Source organism: Typopeltis vanoorti, chromosome 21 (genome assembly GCF_054136105.1).
Source record: "Typopeltis vanoorti isolate ZY-2024b chromosome 21, IOZ_Tvanoo_1.0, whole genome shotgun sequence".
NCBI lineage: Eukaryota > Metazoa > Arthropoda > Arachnida > Uropygi > Thelyphonidae > Typopeltis > Typopeltis vanoorti.
The window spans coordinates 17421725-17439265 of NC_143569.1; the positions used below are offsets into that span (position 1 = coordinate 17421725).

General features: G+C 34.2%; 1 protein-coding gene across 2 annotated transcripts in view; it reads right to left on the reverse strand.

Moving 5' to 3' along the window:
• Positions 1–575: 575 nt before the first annotated feature.
• The window catches only part of LOC150094651 (oxidation resistance protein 1A-like), a 308638-nt gene continuing 291672 nt past the window's right edge, over positions 576–17541 (reverse strand). For both annotated transcript variants that reach the window (XM_090411008.1, XM_090411009.1), the window contains 2 exons: positions 15978–16051; positions 576–4815 (listed from right to left, as the gene is read on the reverse strand). In XM_090411008.1, coding sequence (XP_090267134.1) covers positions 4680–4815; positions 15978–16051 — 210 coding nt within the window. In that variant the 3' untranslated portion in view covers positions 576–4679. The remainder of the gene's footprint in view (positions 4816–15977; positions 16052–17541) is intronic.

Genomic DNA, 17541 nt, shown 5'->3' on the forward strand with positions numbered 1-17541 from the left:
TTTTTGACCCCCTAAGTTTTTTTATAAAAAAAAACTTAGGGGTCAAAAAAAAATCTGAGGAACGAATTATACAATTTCCCATAGGTTACTATTGTCGATTAATGTGCCTGTTTTAAAGAGCGCATTAATCGAGGGATTGCTGTATATCGAAGTATTTAATAAATTCTACTTTCAGTTACACAGGTGAAACCATTATTTAAAAAAACGTTATTACTCAACAGTGCTCATTTGTTTTGTTACCAGCCCCTGCCAGGACTAATTGTACTTAGGATTCAACTTGTGATCTTTGTCAGAGATAGCTGTATAAAGTTTCTTCTCTTTGTTAGAAGTAAATTATAATACACAAATTATATTCTTGTCTATTGTCCAAGCATATGCAAACAAAGTTTATTCATGACATACCTTTACTACATTGCTCCTATATAGTGACTGGAGACTTGTTGACTTTCAATTACCTCACTATCTCATAATGCACTGCACGCTTCCTTTTGATGTGTATTATGGGAAGGGTCACTACTCAGACTGGTTTCAACCTTCACTGAGGTTTCATCAGTAGGTGATAAAGGTTAAATCAATGCAGAAGTCATAAAAATCTTTAATGCATAGTAATATACATCTCCAAAAGAAAGTATGCCTGCATTATGAGGGAAGATACTTCACATGCAAGCTGTTTTACGTATGGTTGGGTGAAGGATTAAATCAATCCTTAATCCAATTAAAACGAAATAATTTACACTATTATTCCACTATATTTAGAGTGGTATATGGTGTACTAAGATACAAAATGACAAGCAAAATTTCATTAATGGTTTTCTTTCTATAAGTAATTAAAACTAAGTAATCCAATTAAAAAATCCTACATAAATATGTTTAAGTAACATTTGTTAAGTACAATTTTTTGATCAGCAGCATAATTTCTATAATCATAAACAAACAATGGAAAAGATCAGTAAATAATGTACGAACATCAAGAAGTTCATACAAAGTGAAGATAAAATTCAACAGGAAAAACAATATCAGAAAAGAAGAAAACATCAACCTATCAAAACTAAAAGATAGCTCAAGCAGAAGGCGATTTTTAGAACAGATTTGATAACCTATGCAAAAAAGCCAAAGAAAAATGGTTAGAAGAAAAAGCTAAGAAATGCCAAGAAGCATACCAACAAAACAACCTAAAAGTCTTCCATGATACTGTAATAGAAATTACAAAGGAATTCTCAGCAAAAGTAATAACAACAAGATGACTGAAACCGGGAATATTGAATATATAAGAAAAATCTGGTCAAACCATTTTAAGACTATCTTCCACCAAGGAAACAAAACTACAATGCCAACAACAGAAGAAAATAATGATCACCCAAAAATTTTACAAGTTAGATATGCAATAAAACAGATGAAAAACAATAAAGCACCAGGCATTGATACTATCGCTACTGAACTGTGGTCATATGGAGGCAGCATATCAATAGAATATTTAACAACCCTATTCAATAAAATACTACAAACAGGAGAGATCCCAGATGACTGGAGAACTGGAAAGATCATCCCAATATACAAGAAAGGAGACAAAAGATACCACAGAAATTACAGACCAATCAATTTACTCCCTCACCTATAAAATATTCATAAGAATTATACAAAATAATTAAAAAACACCTATGAAGAAATGATAGGCATAGAACAAGCTGGTTTCCGAGGAAACTATTCAACAATAGACCAAATTTTCACATTGCACCAACTAGCAGAGCTCAGCTGGGAAGACCATAAAGAATTATATTGCTGTTTTGTGGACTTTAAACAAGCTTTCGATAACAACAGAGAAATCCTTTTTAAAATTCTACTAGAAAAAGCAATAGACAAATATATAATACAGTTTCTGATAAAATATTACTCTAAGACAAATGCAATAATTAAAAAGGATACACTCACAACAGAACCCATAGAGATCCAAAAAGGAGTAATGCAAGGATGCCCATTATCCCCATGCCTATTCAACATATATCTAGAAGTTGTAAAGAAGGATTAGACAATGAGCCTGGAATCAATGTCAATGGTTTACACATAAATAATATCAAATATGCAGATGATCTCGTCCTTCTTGCAAGAACCCCAAATGAACTACAAAAGTTGATCAACAAGCTAAACGAAACTTGTAAAACATATGACGACAATATATATACAACAGACAAAAGTGATGAAAATAGGGAGGAACAGAACTACCATCTCAGCCACCCTAAACGGAGAACAAATAGAACAAGTAGACAACTTCATATACCTTGGATCAAAACTAATAGAAACAATAGATGAACTCAAAACAATCAAACACAGAATAGCGATAGGATGGAAAATTACAGAAAATCTGGAAAACAAGATATCTAAGCAAGCCAAAATCAAATTATATGAAGCAATAATTATACCAACAGTCATCTATGGAGCAGAAGCGTGGACAGTTAAAAAAAGAAAGGAGAAAAAACTGCTGGCATTTGAAATGAAATGCTTAAGAAAAATAAATAGAACAATTTGGATAGAAAAGAAACATCACAGTCAGACAAGAAATATTGTATAAAAAGACAATAATAGAAAAAATTAGAAAACAACAACTGAGATGGTTTGGACACACTATACGCATGGACGCAGACAGACTTCCTAACGTCCTAATCAATACTTTTCCAACTGAAAAAAGAAGACCCGGAAGACCAAGAATTACCTGGCTGAAATTAATAAAGAACATATAAGGAACTTTTTCGAACAGCAAGGAATAGAGAAGACTGGAAGATCCTGCTCAAGAGAAAACTCAACTTATCTTAGACGAAAGAGAAGAAGCATAATATCTTGACAACTGGTATATTACCAAAGTTTAAGATGAACTGCAATCTGTTAGTCTTATATGTGAAAAGCAGCTGCAAATGATAATGAATTTGCTTCAGCTTGTTTCTGGCAATTCATTTATAATACAAAGAAGTGGAGAGGAGGAAGAGAAGCTACAACTGCCTTGGAATAATGATGGCAGTGCAGCTTTGCTTATAATCAATACCCATGTGAATCTTCCAAGGAAAAATAAGCTGGGGATTTGCAACAGAGGGAAAAAAATATTCAGCAATGCTACATTTTCAATTTCTATTCATATAATACTTTTATACTTTTGACAGAATACAGCATAAATTGTGGAATATGGGTTTGGATTATAAAATATGAGCATGACTGACATATCAAAATGTGGTATACAGGAGATGTGAGTCTGCAAGATTTAAGATAATTAGTGATGTACCACAAGGATCAGTCCTGGGTCCACTGTTATTCAATCTGTACATTAATGATATTGGGAAGAATTGACAGGCAATATACAGCTATTTGCTGATATGCAGTACTTGCAGAATGATTTGAATAGGCTGGAATTGTGGGCATATGAAAATGGCTGCCATTTCAATGTTAATAAATGTAAGGTCATGCACTTGGTTTGATTAGTTATCCAATGTCATATTATATTGGTGGAATTATGCTAGAAGAAACTCAGGTTAGAGATCTTGGAGTGTTAGTAGATAGGAAGTTGAAGTACAGGGGCCATGTAGCAAATATAACTCAAAAGATAATTGCAATGCTGAAATGAATGTTCGCATGTAAAGATAAAGATGTCATTTTGCCTTTTTAGAAGGACTTGATAAGATCTCACTTGGACAATTGTGTGCAAGTCTGGTCTCCTGGTTTCTGTTGCGATTCTGATACAGTGGAAAGAGTGCAAAGGACAGTGTTAAAAATGATATCAGAATTGTGGAATACTGATTATGAAGACAGACTGAGAATTTGTAGACTGCAGACACTACCAAACAGGGGTGATATGATTGAGACTTACAAACTTCTGAAAGGGTTATACAGAATTTCAGTAGATGGAATTTTTTATTTTATGAAGGGTGAGGAAAAGACAAGAGGGCATCATTGGAAGCTGAGAATGAATGCTGCTAAGAAAGGGGTGAAGGCTAGATTTTTCTCACAGAGTGTGCAATTAGAATGGATTGCCATTGGATGTTGTGTGCATGAATTCAAGAATAAGTATGATAGCTGGTGTGTGTAGTCATGTGGCTTCCCTCAATGAGCCCCTGGAGGTATCTCTTAATAATAATAATATTTTACTTTGATCAATGCTTATACTTTCCCAAATATTTCCTTGATATTCATGTTGCAGCAGGAAAAAAAAAAAAAAATCAGTATCTTTGGACATTCAAAAAAACTACTTTTATTTACTGAAGAATGTCATGTATATATAAGCAGTCAGCTATGTTTTCTATATAATCATGAAACAGTTCTAGAATTCAGAGTATTCTCCACATATTTGTAATATAACACTATACAATATATAAAATTTTCTTGGCTCTTAATGCCACCTTAGTATCAGAGATGTAGCAATTACAAACAATCTTCAATTCTTTTATAATTCAACTAGAGTAGAAGACAAAATGAAAAGTAATATATATAATTATGAGCATATAAAACAACAGAAGATAGCAATAAGCTATTTAATATACATTGTGATGTTTATTAAACTATTCTACAACACTTGTATCAAGCACTTGGAATTCTGCTGGTGAATATCTTCAGTTGTGGACTTCTGAGAAATGCTATCACTTACTTACATTTTTATCATACAAGCTGGCACATTAAGATAATGCTATCCCAAACAAGAGTCATACAAATCCCCACGATTCTATAGTTTTTATTACAAAATCATGTTCATGACAAAGAATATCATTTCCATAAGTTTTGCACTTGTTACTGCGACCATGATACAGATCGTCATCTAGCCACAAACCAAAGTGTCCACTGAAAGAAAAAATAAATAAATATTCAGCAATCATCTTAGTATTTACACTAATATTGGATTTATTCACACTATAAATATATACATATAAAAAAGCAACTCGTATCACTGAACACAAAAATGTGACCTCAATTAAGACCAATAACCACAAGTTTCATCAAACAGTAGTCTAATGCCTAAGAATATCTGTTTACAGATAATCTGCTTAGTGGGGTCTTCAATCATTTTAGTCAAAAAAAAAAACTTTTTTTAAAAAATATACTGATACTATTTCAGAGTTATCAGTATTGCTTCCCAGCATTTCAACACCACCCTCAGAATACACTAAATTAAAGTAATGTTTTTAAGCAAATCGTTATTGATATTAACCATATATATGTTCATATAAAAACTAAATTCCATATAAAGATCATCCTTGTAACTTGAATGAGGATGTAGAAAGCAAGTGGAGAAACATACTGCTGGAGAGGGTAACAGATACAACAGGTACGTACGCTTTTGTCAGAAATATTTACAGCATAAAAGTGTTTACTACAATTAATATGAAAATATTCCTTAATGAGGCTTGTATATCATGTCTTAACTGTTTATAATATGTGTGCATTCTATAAATGTATGCTTTTTGCAAGAAGAGAATAAAAACTTTCTCCTAAAGAAGGAAACTAAACCTCCTTATAAGAATGGCCTAGTTTAAAAGATCTTATAAAGGTTTCCTTGTTCCTAGATTGGAACAAGGAAACCCACACATTTATTTCTGAAGAATGTATATACAGTGTATCGGGGCTAATGGAGAAGAGAACAATAGTAGCTCTTCTATGCTTGTACACATTATCTGTAAAGTATAAATGTCTCAATCAATCAATCAGACATTATAGATAGTACTACTATTACTACAATGAAAAATATGCTTCTCACTCCTTATGTGCCTGTGCTCATGCTAAAGGGATGAGTGGACATATCTTCTTGTACGAAACAATACTTGTATTGATTAAAGAAAGAATCATGTGGATAATCTATACCTTGATAATCAAGAACACAACTATAACTTAAATTTAGGGTTGCAAGATACTAGTGACAAATAAGTCAGTAGATGCCCTAAAAGAATGCAGAGAAAATATGTGAGCTAACCATGTATAAAAGTAGTTAAATATGAGGAAGGTGGCAAAATGTTCTGGAAGCTTAGAAATAGAGGAAAGAGTACTGTAAAAGTAATCAAAGATGATAAAGGTGACATGAAATTGAAGGTATGGACATCCTAGATGTCTCGAGTAATTACTTTGAAAGACTGTTAAAAGAACCAAACCATACTAGAAAATTTTCAATAAGAATGCAAAGAGGAGTACATATCAATACTTGAGGTAGAGAAAGCCGTCAAAAACTTGAACTGTGGAAAGGCAGCTGAAGCAGATGATATTTGACCATATGGAGGTTTAAAAGTTTTGCAGCAGCTACACTGCATAATTCAAAGGGCCTGGTCAGAAGATTGAATTCCCAATGATTGAAGTAGAGCTCTCCTAGCACCCATCTTTAAAAAATGGAATAAAGCTGAATGTGAGAATTACAGAGTAATTTCTCTACTGAGAGTTCCAGGTAAGAATTATGCAAGCATACTTAAAAAGAGGTTGAGAAAGATTGTGGAAGAGAGACTTGGAGAAGAACAAGCAGGGTACAGGCCAGATAGAGGTTGTCAAGATCAGAATTTTGCTTTAAGACCAATACCTGAGAAATCATGAGAATTATGACACGGATCTGTACTTAAGTTTTGTAGATCTGGAAAAGGCTTATACAACAAGTATGCCTAGAGGAAAGCTTTTCAAAACACTCTGTTATAGTTTTGAGGGAAACTTGTGCCATAGTATCATAAATTATCTACACGTAAACATAAGGAGAAGTATTATTTATTAAATACACTGCCAAATATTTTGGTTTGAAACTAACAAACTATCATCAGTGGCCTGAACATTTTTTACAAGGTAGAATGCAAACAATATAAGTATTCAAAATAGTATGGGCCGCGTGATGTTAAATCGCTAATAGCATTATGCTACACTGAAGAAAAGGTTAATCATCAAAGTGATTATAAAATAATTATATAATTTATATAATCATCAAAAAAATTAATTTATAATAACATACTAAACAGATCATTAGACAGATGTGGTATCCAGTGGTTTCTTAGGATCTTCTATCTTTGTAAATATCATTATTAGCCTTCATTTAAAAAAAAAAAAATTAATGTGTTAATTCGGATCAAACTTTCTCATATTTTTGACTGCCTGTGATCAGAATAACTGCCTATCTCAAGGATAGGCAGTACCTCTCAGAGAGACTTTACAATTACTCACTGATATTTTCCCACAAGATATAGTAAAACTATTCGAATTCATGATGCATTCCGGATATTTCTTGCAACCAAACAAATTCTACAACCAGTAGAAGGAACTGCAATGGGAAGTCCACTCTCTCCTGCTTTAGCCAACTTTTATTTAGAGCATTTAGAAGACATCCTTTTTTCATCTATAAACCCTCAACCTTCATTTTGAGTTCGATATATGGACGACATTTTTGCTGTGTGCCCTCACAATTTAGATTCTTCCTTATTATTATTATTATTTTTTAACTAAAATCAATATGTTACACCCTTGTATCAAATTCACGATGGAAATTGAAAAAGACAACAAATTATCCTTTTTAGACATTCTCATCTGCTCACTATCAGGTAATTTAACATAAGTTTATAGAAAACCCACTTTTATGGGGCAATACATTTTCCAACAATCTGTACATCATCCTTCTCAAAAGACAGGAATCATAAAATAAAATTTAATTTGATGAGCTAGAACTAATTGTACAACTTCCCATCAGTTACAGGAAGAATTCTCTACTATGAAACTACACAATGTCTTCTTGACTCCTAAAAACCCAACCAAAATAGCAAAGAATCAATACGTCGAGTTCCAATCCCATACATCTCTGGCATTTCAGAGCTATCTACATATTTCTTATCATCTAAAGATTAACTCTCAACTATGTCTCTTCCTGGTGTATCAAGTTCCATGTGACTGCCAGCTGTCCTACTTTGGGCAAACTGGATATTCAAAAGAATACAAGAACATTAATCTTATATTCTTTACAACAAATCCGATAAGTCTGGATTGGCACAACATGGAACAGAGGCAGACCACAACATTCTCTGGTCTAAAACTCTCCTTCTACACAGATGTTAGTATAAATTCGAATGGCTATTTAAAGAGAGTGCTGAGGCCTTACTTCATCGTCCTAACTTGAATCGGAATGACTGCCCTATCCTTGTCAAAAATATGGGAAAGTTTGATCCGAATAAAACATTAATTTTTTTTTTTTAAAAAATTAAGGATAATAATGATATTTACAAAGATAGAAGATCCTACTGCATTGTGAACAGAGAACCTGTGGAACAAGTAAAACATTTCAGCTACTTAGGCACAATTTTTAGTGAAGATGGTAAATTAAATATAGAAATAGACAACAGAATCAACAAAGCTAGAATGGTAGGAAGTCAATTGAATAAATGCATATGGAATAAGAGAGAAATTAGTTGGAACACTAAATTAGCTGCATACAAGACAGTGTTCAAACCAGTTTTAACTTATGGATCTGAGAGCTGGGTCAGAAGTAAAACACTTGATCAAAGACTAGAGCCCGCAGATATGAGCATCCCGAGAAAGATTAGAGGCGTGAACAGATGGCATCAATGGCAATCTCATATTAAAAACGAGGATATTAGGAAAGAACTTGACATTGTCAGCATCCAGGAATGCATTAGCAGAGCTAATCTCAGGTGGTATGGTCACTTAAACAGAATGGGTGAGAAAATATTAGCAAAACAAGTGTTCTCTGCTAGATTGGCAGGAAAACAACCCAGAGGAAGACCAAGATATAGGTGGATTGATATGGTACAAAGTGCCTTAGACGATAGAAATATAAGATCTGATAATGTTGGAGTCTTGATAACTAACAGACTGATTTGAAGGAAAATTGTAGATAGGAAGTTAGTAATGATGTAAATTTTTCATGTAATACTATCATATCCTGTACACCCCTTGAGGGTACATGGCAGGAATTTGATGATGAAGATCCTAAGAAACTACTGGATACTACATCTATCTAATGATCTGTTTAGTATGTTCTAAATTAATTTTTTTCTTGATGATAATATACAAGGGACGTCCAGAAAGCAAGTTCCGATTGGGTGTCAGAGAAACAAAAATATTATTATTATTTGAGACCTCCAGGGAGTCAAGGACTCACCAAGGGAGCTGTAAATTACCCGACCCAACTATCATACCGTCCCTTAAATTCATTTACACTAGATGCACTCACTACCCCTAAGGGCAAATTATTCCACTCACTCACTGCTCTCTGGGAGAAAAATCTAACTCTTATCCCTTTCTTGACTGAGAACAACCTTAACTTCTATGGATGCCCCCCCCCAAGTTCTCTCCCCACCTTCCATATAACAAAAAATCTCATCATTTGAAATGCTATAACACCCATTCAAAAGTTTATAGACCTCTGTCATATCACCTGTCTTTCTCCTGTTAACCAGAGTCTGCAATCCACATACTTACAATCCTCATATTCTAAATCCCATAATTCAGATATAATCTTTGTAACTCTTCTTTGCACCCTTTCCACAATTTCTTTATCCCCTTGGAACCCGGGAGACCAAATCTGCGCACAGTAATCCAGGTGTGGTTTTATCAAAGCTTTATAAATAGGCAAAATTACTTCCTTATCCTTACATGTCAAGGTTCGCTTCAACATGGCAATTATCCTGAGTTGTATTTGCAACTTTTGCTATGTGACCTTTGAACTTTAAATTCTATCCATCAAGACACCAAGATCCCTCGTCTCTTCAGTTTCTTTAGCATAACCCCGTTAATATAATATGCCGCTGGAACTCTAATCACGCCAAAATGCATAACTTTACACACTTAATAACATTAAACTGACAGCCATTTTCGTTTGCCCAGATTTCTCCAGTCTATTCAAATCATTTTGTAATTGCTGAATATCAGTAGCATCCCTGATTGCCCTGCCTATCTTCGCATCATCAGCAAACAATTGCAAATTAATGATAGACCCTGCTTCATATCATTAATGTATAGAATGAACAATAATAGCCCAAGCACTGAACCCTGAGGTACACTACTGGTTACCTTAAATCTGGCAGTTCACACACTATATACCACTTTTTGATATCTGTCTATCAACCATATCCTGATCCAAGTCAATAGATTATATTCCAATTCCATATTCTCCAGTTTATACAACAGCCTATTGTGTAGTATCCTATTAAATGCCTTAGAAAAATCCAACATTATCATAGTGTATCCATTCCCTTTATCCAACTTGGCCAATTTTTACTTTTCTGGCCTGAGCTTTATATATTTCATAACTCCTCTCAGTCTTATTCTCACGATATTTTTTCCACATCATCTTCTTCTTGTGGATCTCTTGCTTAATAAGGTTGCACATCCATTTCACTCCCAACCTATTTATTCTTTGACCACTAGGGATGCATTGAGATACTGCCTCATTTAAGCACTTTTTCAGATTCCCATGCATTGCTGACATTTTTTCCATTCAGTAAGTGATACCATGGGATCAAAGATAGTATTCTTCTAAGTCGATCATAATTTCCAGCTTTGTAGTTCAGCATGTAGCCTATTTTAATTGGAGCTTCAATACAGTAGATACTTTCCAAGAAAGAACAGTATGATCACTGTCACCAATTAGTGGTAAAATAGCCATAGTCTTGACAGAGATTCCTTCTGCCGCTATGAGCAAATCCAACACTCTTTGACCTCGAGTTCCTTCTTTCACATGCTGCTTGAAAAAGTTGTCTCACAACAATTCAATAAATTCCTGTTCTTTCTTATCATGAGATTTCTCTTCTACCCAATCAATGTTTGGAAAATTAAAGTCACCCATAATGATCATTCACTTGGTACCCATAAGGCTAAATTGTCGATGCGTTTCTTCGTCCCCTACAACTGAGCCGCCAGGTCTGTAGCAACACCCTACCGCATATTTCATCCTGTTAACCTCCACTTCACACCAGATAGACTCAAATCCATGACTACATGGGACATTGTTACCATCATTGTTTTCTTGTATTTCTACCCTAACTGGACTTAAGTCACCTGATATCATTAGTAGCACTCCTCCTCTTATCTCTTTTGTCATTCCTAAAAATAGTATATCCGTTACACTCGATCCCACTTACCATATCTGATTCTGATATCCAGGTTTCACGAATGCCAACAATCTTAGGTCACATCGTATTCAATAAAACAACAAACTCAATCCCTTTGTTTCTAATGCCCCTGGCATTTGTGTATAGACATTATAAATTACGACCAAGCCTATTCTTATAATTAGATTATGCAATCTATTTGGTCTTGTTCTAGAATTTTCTCTTTTCCCTCCCCAGACATACTTAAAAGGTCTGAACCCAAAGCATATTTTTCCAATCCTTTGCCAAATACATAACCATATTCAAAGGCATTCATATCTTTATCATGTTTGTATACCATAGCTGAACTTTCACACACATTTTTTCCATTCCTCCCTTGATGATTAAGTTTCCCTGACTCTCTGTTGGGTCTCATACCAAGAAGTAATTTCTCCAGGTTTCTGATGCCAAATGAATTCAAGTGCAGGCCATCATTCTTATACAAATCTTTTCTGCCATCAAATACATCCCACACAACTAAAAACTAACATCCATATCTTCTACATAGCCTATGCATGAAATCATTTGCTATCATTACCCTCCTTCTTAACTCAGTACTATCATATCTAGGTAGTAATCCTACAATTTTTAGTCTTTCACATTTCTTTCTCGCTTCTTCTGACAGACCTTTCATATCTTCTCTCACACTATGTTTGTCACCACTTAAATTATTAGTACCTACCAACACTACCATTTCTTTTTTGGTTTTCAATTATTTTGTCATATTTTTAATTTTTGCTCCCGGAACACTAGAATTGGTGACTCCCTTGGCAAGCCCAAATTTTAAAATTGACTCACCTTGTTATTAATATTTTGATTTCCATGTTCAGTATTTTCCTGCCTGTTCTTATCCTTTTTCTTATTCAGTCGAAGTTTAGACAAACGTTTTTTCACCTTTTCCAATTCCCTGGTCAATTTCCTAATAATTTCTTTTAACCAAGCTATTTCTAATGTCAACGTATCCTCAGATAAATTATCATCACTGCAGCAGTGCTTTTGTTCAGGACAAATGCTCTCCTCAGTAGCAACAACTTTAGCTTTAGTCACTGCCTTGTCACACCATTTTTAAGAGTGGTAAAAACTAATATTTCTGAAATTATGTTATAAAATGCTTTAGTACAATAACCGCACTAAAAAACTACAATAATATACTAAAAATATTATTGTAGTATATTAAATCTAAGAAAACACTTAATAAATCAACAACAATCACAAATCTTTCAGGAACTCTTTGAGTGGCAGCTCGTACATAAGCACTGCGACACTGCAGCACCCAAAGAAAAAATGAAAAAATTAATTTTTGTTTGTATTTATAAATAATATAAATGCAATACAACATGTTAAAGGATATACCTTATGTTTTGACATTGATTGAATAGTTAATAATTGGAATTGTTCGATTAACGCTTTAGATTATGAAACAAATGCACTGCGAGTGCATTTGTGTCAGAATTACCACATTCGGCCAACTACAGCTAGACTCTCCGATATTCATTTGTGCTTTTGATTGCACGTTACAAGTGATTCCAACACTGCTCGTTTAGGCAGCGTCATTCACAGATAAATCGTATGCTTGCACGCATTATTTCTGTGAGATACGATTACTGGTGCGTGTTTGTGGTGAGGGTGAACTATTTTTTGTAAATCTTATTTTATTTTGTTAAAATAACAATTATTTATTATAGATACAAGGCTGAATTATGACGAGTGTCACAGTTGAAAATATGAAAAGAATTATATTTTTTCAATAAAATTTAAGTGGGGAATCACCCCCACTTAAATTTTCACCTGCTAGCCTAGACACCAGGTTCGGTGTATCAAGAGTTGTATACCTTCATTGTAGAAGGTTGCCGCCTGTGACGCAAACCATGTATTGACCTTGTCGTCGTCTTGAAACTGCCAGCCACCAAGGAAAAATTTCAGATGTTTGAACAGGTAAAAGTCGCTTGGTGAGAGATCAGGACTATATGGGGAATGACGGAATTGTTCCCAGCTGAAGGTTGCAAGAAGCTGTTGTGTTAAGCCAGCTGTGTGTGGCGGGAGATATCATGAATCAAAACAGCGCCCCCGGTAAGCATGCCATGTCGTTTATTCTGGATCGCACGACATAGTTTCTTAAGGGTTTGGCAGTACATGCTTGCATTGATTGTGGAGCCTTGACCTAAGAAGTCTACCAGCAAAATTCGTTGTCTGTCCCAAAACACAGTGCACATGATTTTCCAAGGGGAAACCAATGTCTTCAATTTCGTCTTGACTGGTGATGAGGTGTGCCTCCACTCCATAGACTGTTTGTTTGGATTCAGGGCTTGCGTGCAACCCTCAAGTCTTGTCCCTGGTGATGTCTGCATAGGAAAGCATCGCCATCCTCATGGTAGCATGTCAAGAATTCCAATGCACTGCCAGCCGATTCACTTTATGTCGTTCTGTAAGCAACTTCGGCACCCAGCGTGCAAACAATTTCTGATAATTCAGTTTCTCCGACACAATTTCATGAAGACATGAACATGAAACTTCTGGAAATTGCAGCTAGAGTGACATCATAGTGAATCCCCTATTCTGTCAAATCTTCTCTTCAACTGAATGCACCAGTCACTGAAGATGGTTGCCCACTCCGTTCATCATCATGCACACTTGTCCTTCCTTCATTAAAAAGTCTTACTCATCTTCGTACCATTGAATCACTCATTGTGTGTTCTCCATAAACCTCAATCATTTGCCAATGAATTTCAGCTGCTTTAATGTTCCTCGCATTCAAGAAACGGATAACTGACCTAATTTCACATGCAGCTGGCGATCCAATTTTCTCAGACATTATAAACCCACACACCAAGAAGTGTACGCACTGCAAGAATGTCTGAAAATGGCACAAACGTCTTGCTAAGGAATCAACAAACTCAGCACACATGTGCACCATTGAGATTGCAGCGCTGCAGTGAAAATATTTAAAAACGGAACTTGTTTTCTGGACGTCCCTTGTAAATAATATATAATTCCTTTATAATCACTTTTATGATTAACCTTTTCTTCAGTAAAGTATAATGCTATTAGTAGATTAACAACACGTGGCTCGTACTATTTTGAATAATTCAATTGTTTGCATTCTATCTTGTAAAAAATGTTGTTCAGGCCACTGATGATAGTTTTAGTTTCAAACTGAAATATCTGGCAGTATATTTAACAAATAATACTTCTCCTTGTGTTTACATGTAGATAATTTATGGCTACAATTATGTGGGATGAATGGGACATTATACAGAGCAATCCATAGTCTATATTTAAGTTGTCAGCGAGCAGTTAGAATTGAAGGAAATACAGAAAGATGGTTTGATGTAAAATCAGGGATAAGACAGGGATGCACATTATCTCAACTCTTATTTATCATCTATATGGATCATATTATGGAAAAAGTGGCATTAGGCCTGATATTAGAATTGGAGATGTGAAACTTAGCTCTTTGCTTTATGCAGATTATATTAATACAGAATGTTCTAATGTTCTAAACACATCTAGTCAAGTCTCCAGGATCTGGCAAGAAAATCAGCAATAAAAAGACCAAAAATATGAAAATAGGCAAGAACAGAGAAAACTTCAGCTGCATTCGTTCTGAATGTACATCCTATAGAACAAGTAAAACATTCCAGCTATTTAAGCACAGTTTTTAGTGAAGATGGCAAGTTAAATCTAGAAATAGACAATGGAATAAGCAAAGTTGGTATGGTGGATAGCCAGCTGAATAAATTTATATGGAACAATTGAGAAATTAGCCAATACACCAAACTAGGAGTATATAAGACACTGTTCAAACCTGTTTTAAGCTATGGATCTAAGAGTTGGGTTAGAAATAAAACACTTGATCAAAGACTGGATACCACAAATATGAGGTTTCTGAGAAAAATTAGGAGATTAAACCAATGGCAGAATCATTAAAAATGAAGATGTTAGTAAAGGAACTTGACATTATTAGCATTCAAGAATGCTAATAATGCTAATCAGCAGAGCTAATTTAAGGTATGTCCACTTAAACAGAATGAGAGAAGATTAGCAAAACAGGTGTTTGATGCCAAGATGGCAGGAAAGAGACCCAGAGGAAGAGCAAGGTCTAGGTGGATTGATTCGGTCACACTGCCTCAGAAGAATGAAAGTTAGATATGACAATATTGGAGTGCTTAGAAGTAATAGATTGATTTGGAGGAAATTTGTGGATAGGAGATTAATAATAATGCAAACTTAATCATGTAGTACTGTCACAGTTGGGGTATATATTAGGAAATTGATGATGAAGATACTAATGGTTCAACATGGATTTCATTATTAGTTTTATATTAAGAATTCTATTATTTGTTAAGGTATCTAATTTGATCAGCTTTCACTTCTTTTTATTTTATTTTATTTTTTATCATACATCAACATTTCAGTTTTTGTTTATATTTTGTCCCCAAGTAATTTCTGCTGCAAACATCTAATCTAATGTTTAAATATTAAATCTATTCTGCTATTACACATCTTTGAATGGCAATAAAGTCACTTTTCCACTCTTTTATATATATATAATAAGTGGAGCTCTTCTTACTGATGACATCTATTCACTCTCTTAATTTTACTTGGGAACCTGATCTTTGGTCTCAAACAATTTATACAGCTTCTAATCCAACACTGATTTTACCAAAACAAGTGGCATCAATAAAAATAAATTAATATTATCTTTACATTATATGATTACCTTCCCCAACCCTATAAAACAAGGACTTGAACAACCTACTAAGAGTTCAAATCTTTGGTTATTTTTGATGATGAGCAAATATGCTTTCATTTTATTAATACAGAATGTTCCAACGAGAGTAGAACACCATGATGAATACTAATGTCATAAAATAAAATACTTACTCTCCAGCGCCTATGGCAAGACTGTTAGGATTCCCCTTCACAAAATACATATTTTCTCCTGTCCAATGAAAGCACTGTACAAAGAGAAAAAAATAACACTATAAGGGAAATCCAATTATACTATGGAAAATGTTTATTTCATATTATCTTTTTCCCACATCAACTGAACAAAAAATGCTTATCCTGTATCAATATTTCTTATTCACACAGTGTTTCATGGTATAAATACCAGAAGATCAAAATAAATTAAGGCTCTGAAGACCCTTGAAGACCAAGTGGCAAACTCTGAAGAAAACATTGATTCACCCAGGAGGCATGAAGTGAGGTAGTTTACAAAGACAGAAAAATCTGAACTTCATGGTAAACTCCTAAGAGTTAAAGAGGAAAAAGAAGAAAGTGCACCGAAAGTTCCTACAAGTCAGCATGTGACCTGAGGAAATACAGAGACAAATTTAAGAAAGACAAATTTAAAATGCACAACTTAAATTTAAGACAAATTTAAGTTGTGCATAATAAATAAAACCCATGGGAAGATCTTGGCAAAAAATATAGGAATAAATATCAGGAAGATGCCAAAATGTTTAGAAGGCTATTGAAAAAGCTTTGAAATGGGAGAAAGTATAAGTAATATAAAAGGAATCAGATAAATGTATTTCTGGAGTAATTACTTTGAAAGATTGTTAAACAAAGAGTGACAGAGTGGTGGTAGAAAATATTCAAGAGGAACTGAAGTCAGGAAAACACATCAATACTTGAATTAGAAAACCGTCAAAAACCTGAAATTTGAAAAGGCAGTAAAAGTGGATGATATTCAACCAGAAGTGCTCAAATATGGAAGCATAAAAACAGCATTATCTTCATTATTATTAGAACCTAATGTTGAACTATTAGATTCTTTTGCATAATTCAGAAGAGTTGAATTATGCAGTGCAGAATTGGCAAAAAAAAAGTAGGCAGGAACACAGAAAATCAACTACATCCTGAATTGAGAAAACCCATAAAAGAAGGAAGATGGCAATTTAGAAGTGGACAACGAAATGAGCAAAGCAGGTATGATGGTGGAATAAATTTATATGGAATATGAAACAAGTGATCAAAGGCTGGAGACCACAGATGAATTATGAGAAAAATCTGAGAGAGAGTGAACAGATATCAGTAGCAGAATCATATTAAAAACAAATATATCAGGCTGAAACTTGACATTGCTAACATTCAAGAATGCACAAGAAGAGCTTATCTAAGGTATTATGATCACTTGGATACTGTGAAGCACTCTAAGGAAGACATCTCAATCTACCTTAGAAGAAAAATATTTGACAGTTGTATATTTTTAGTCATGACATATGGGAGTAAAATGTGGACTTTAACTAAAAATTGACCAAAACATCAAGGATTACCCAGAGTAAAATGGAAAGATCATTGCTTGGTATTACTATTCTAGATAGAAAACACAATACTTTGGGCTAAGAGCTCAGACTAGAATAAGGGATATTATAACAGTCATTAAAAAATACCAAATGGCAATGGGCAAATCATACTGCAAGCAGTAACACTCAAAGTTAGA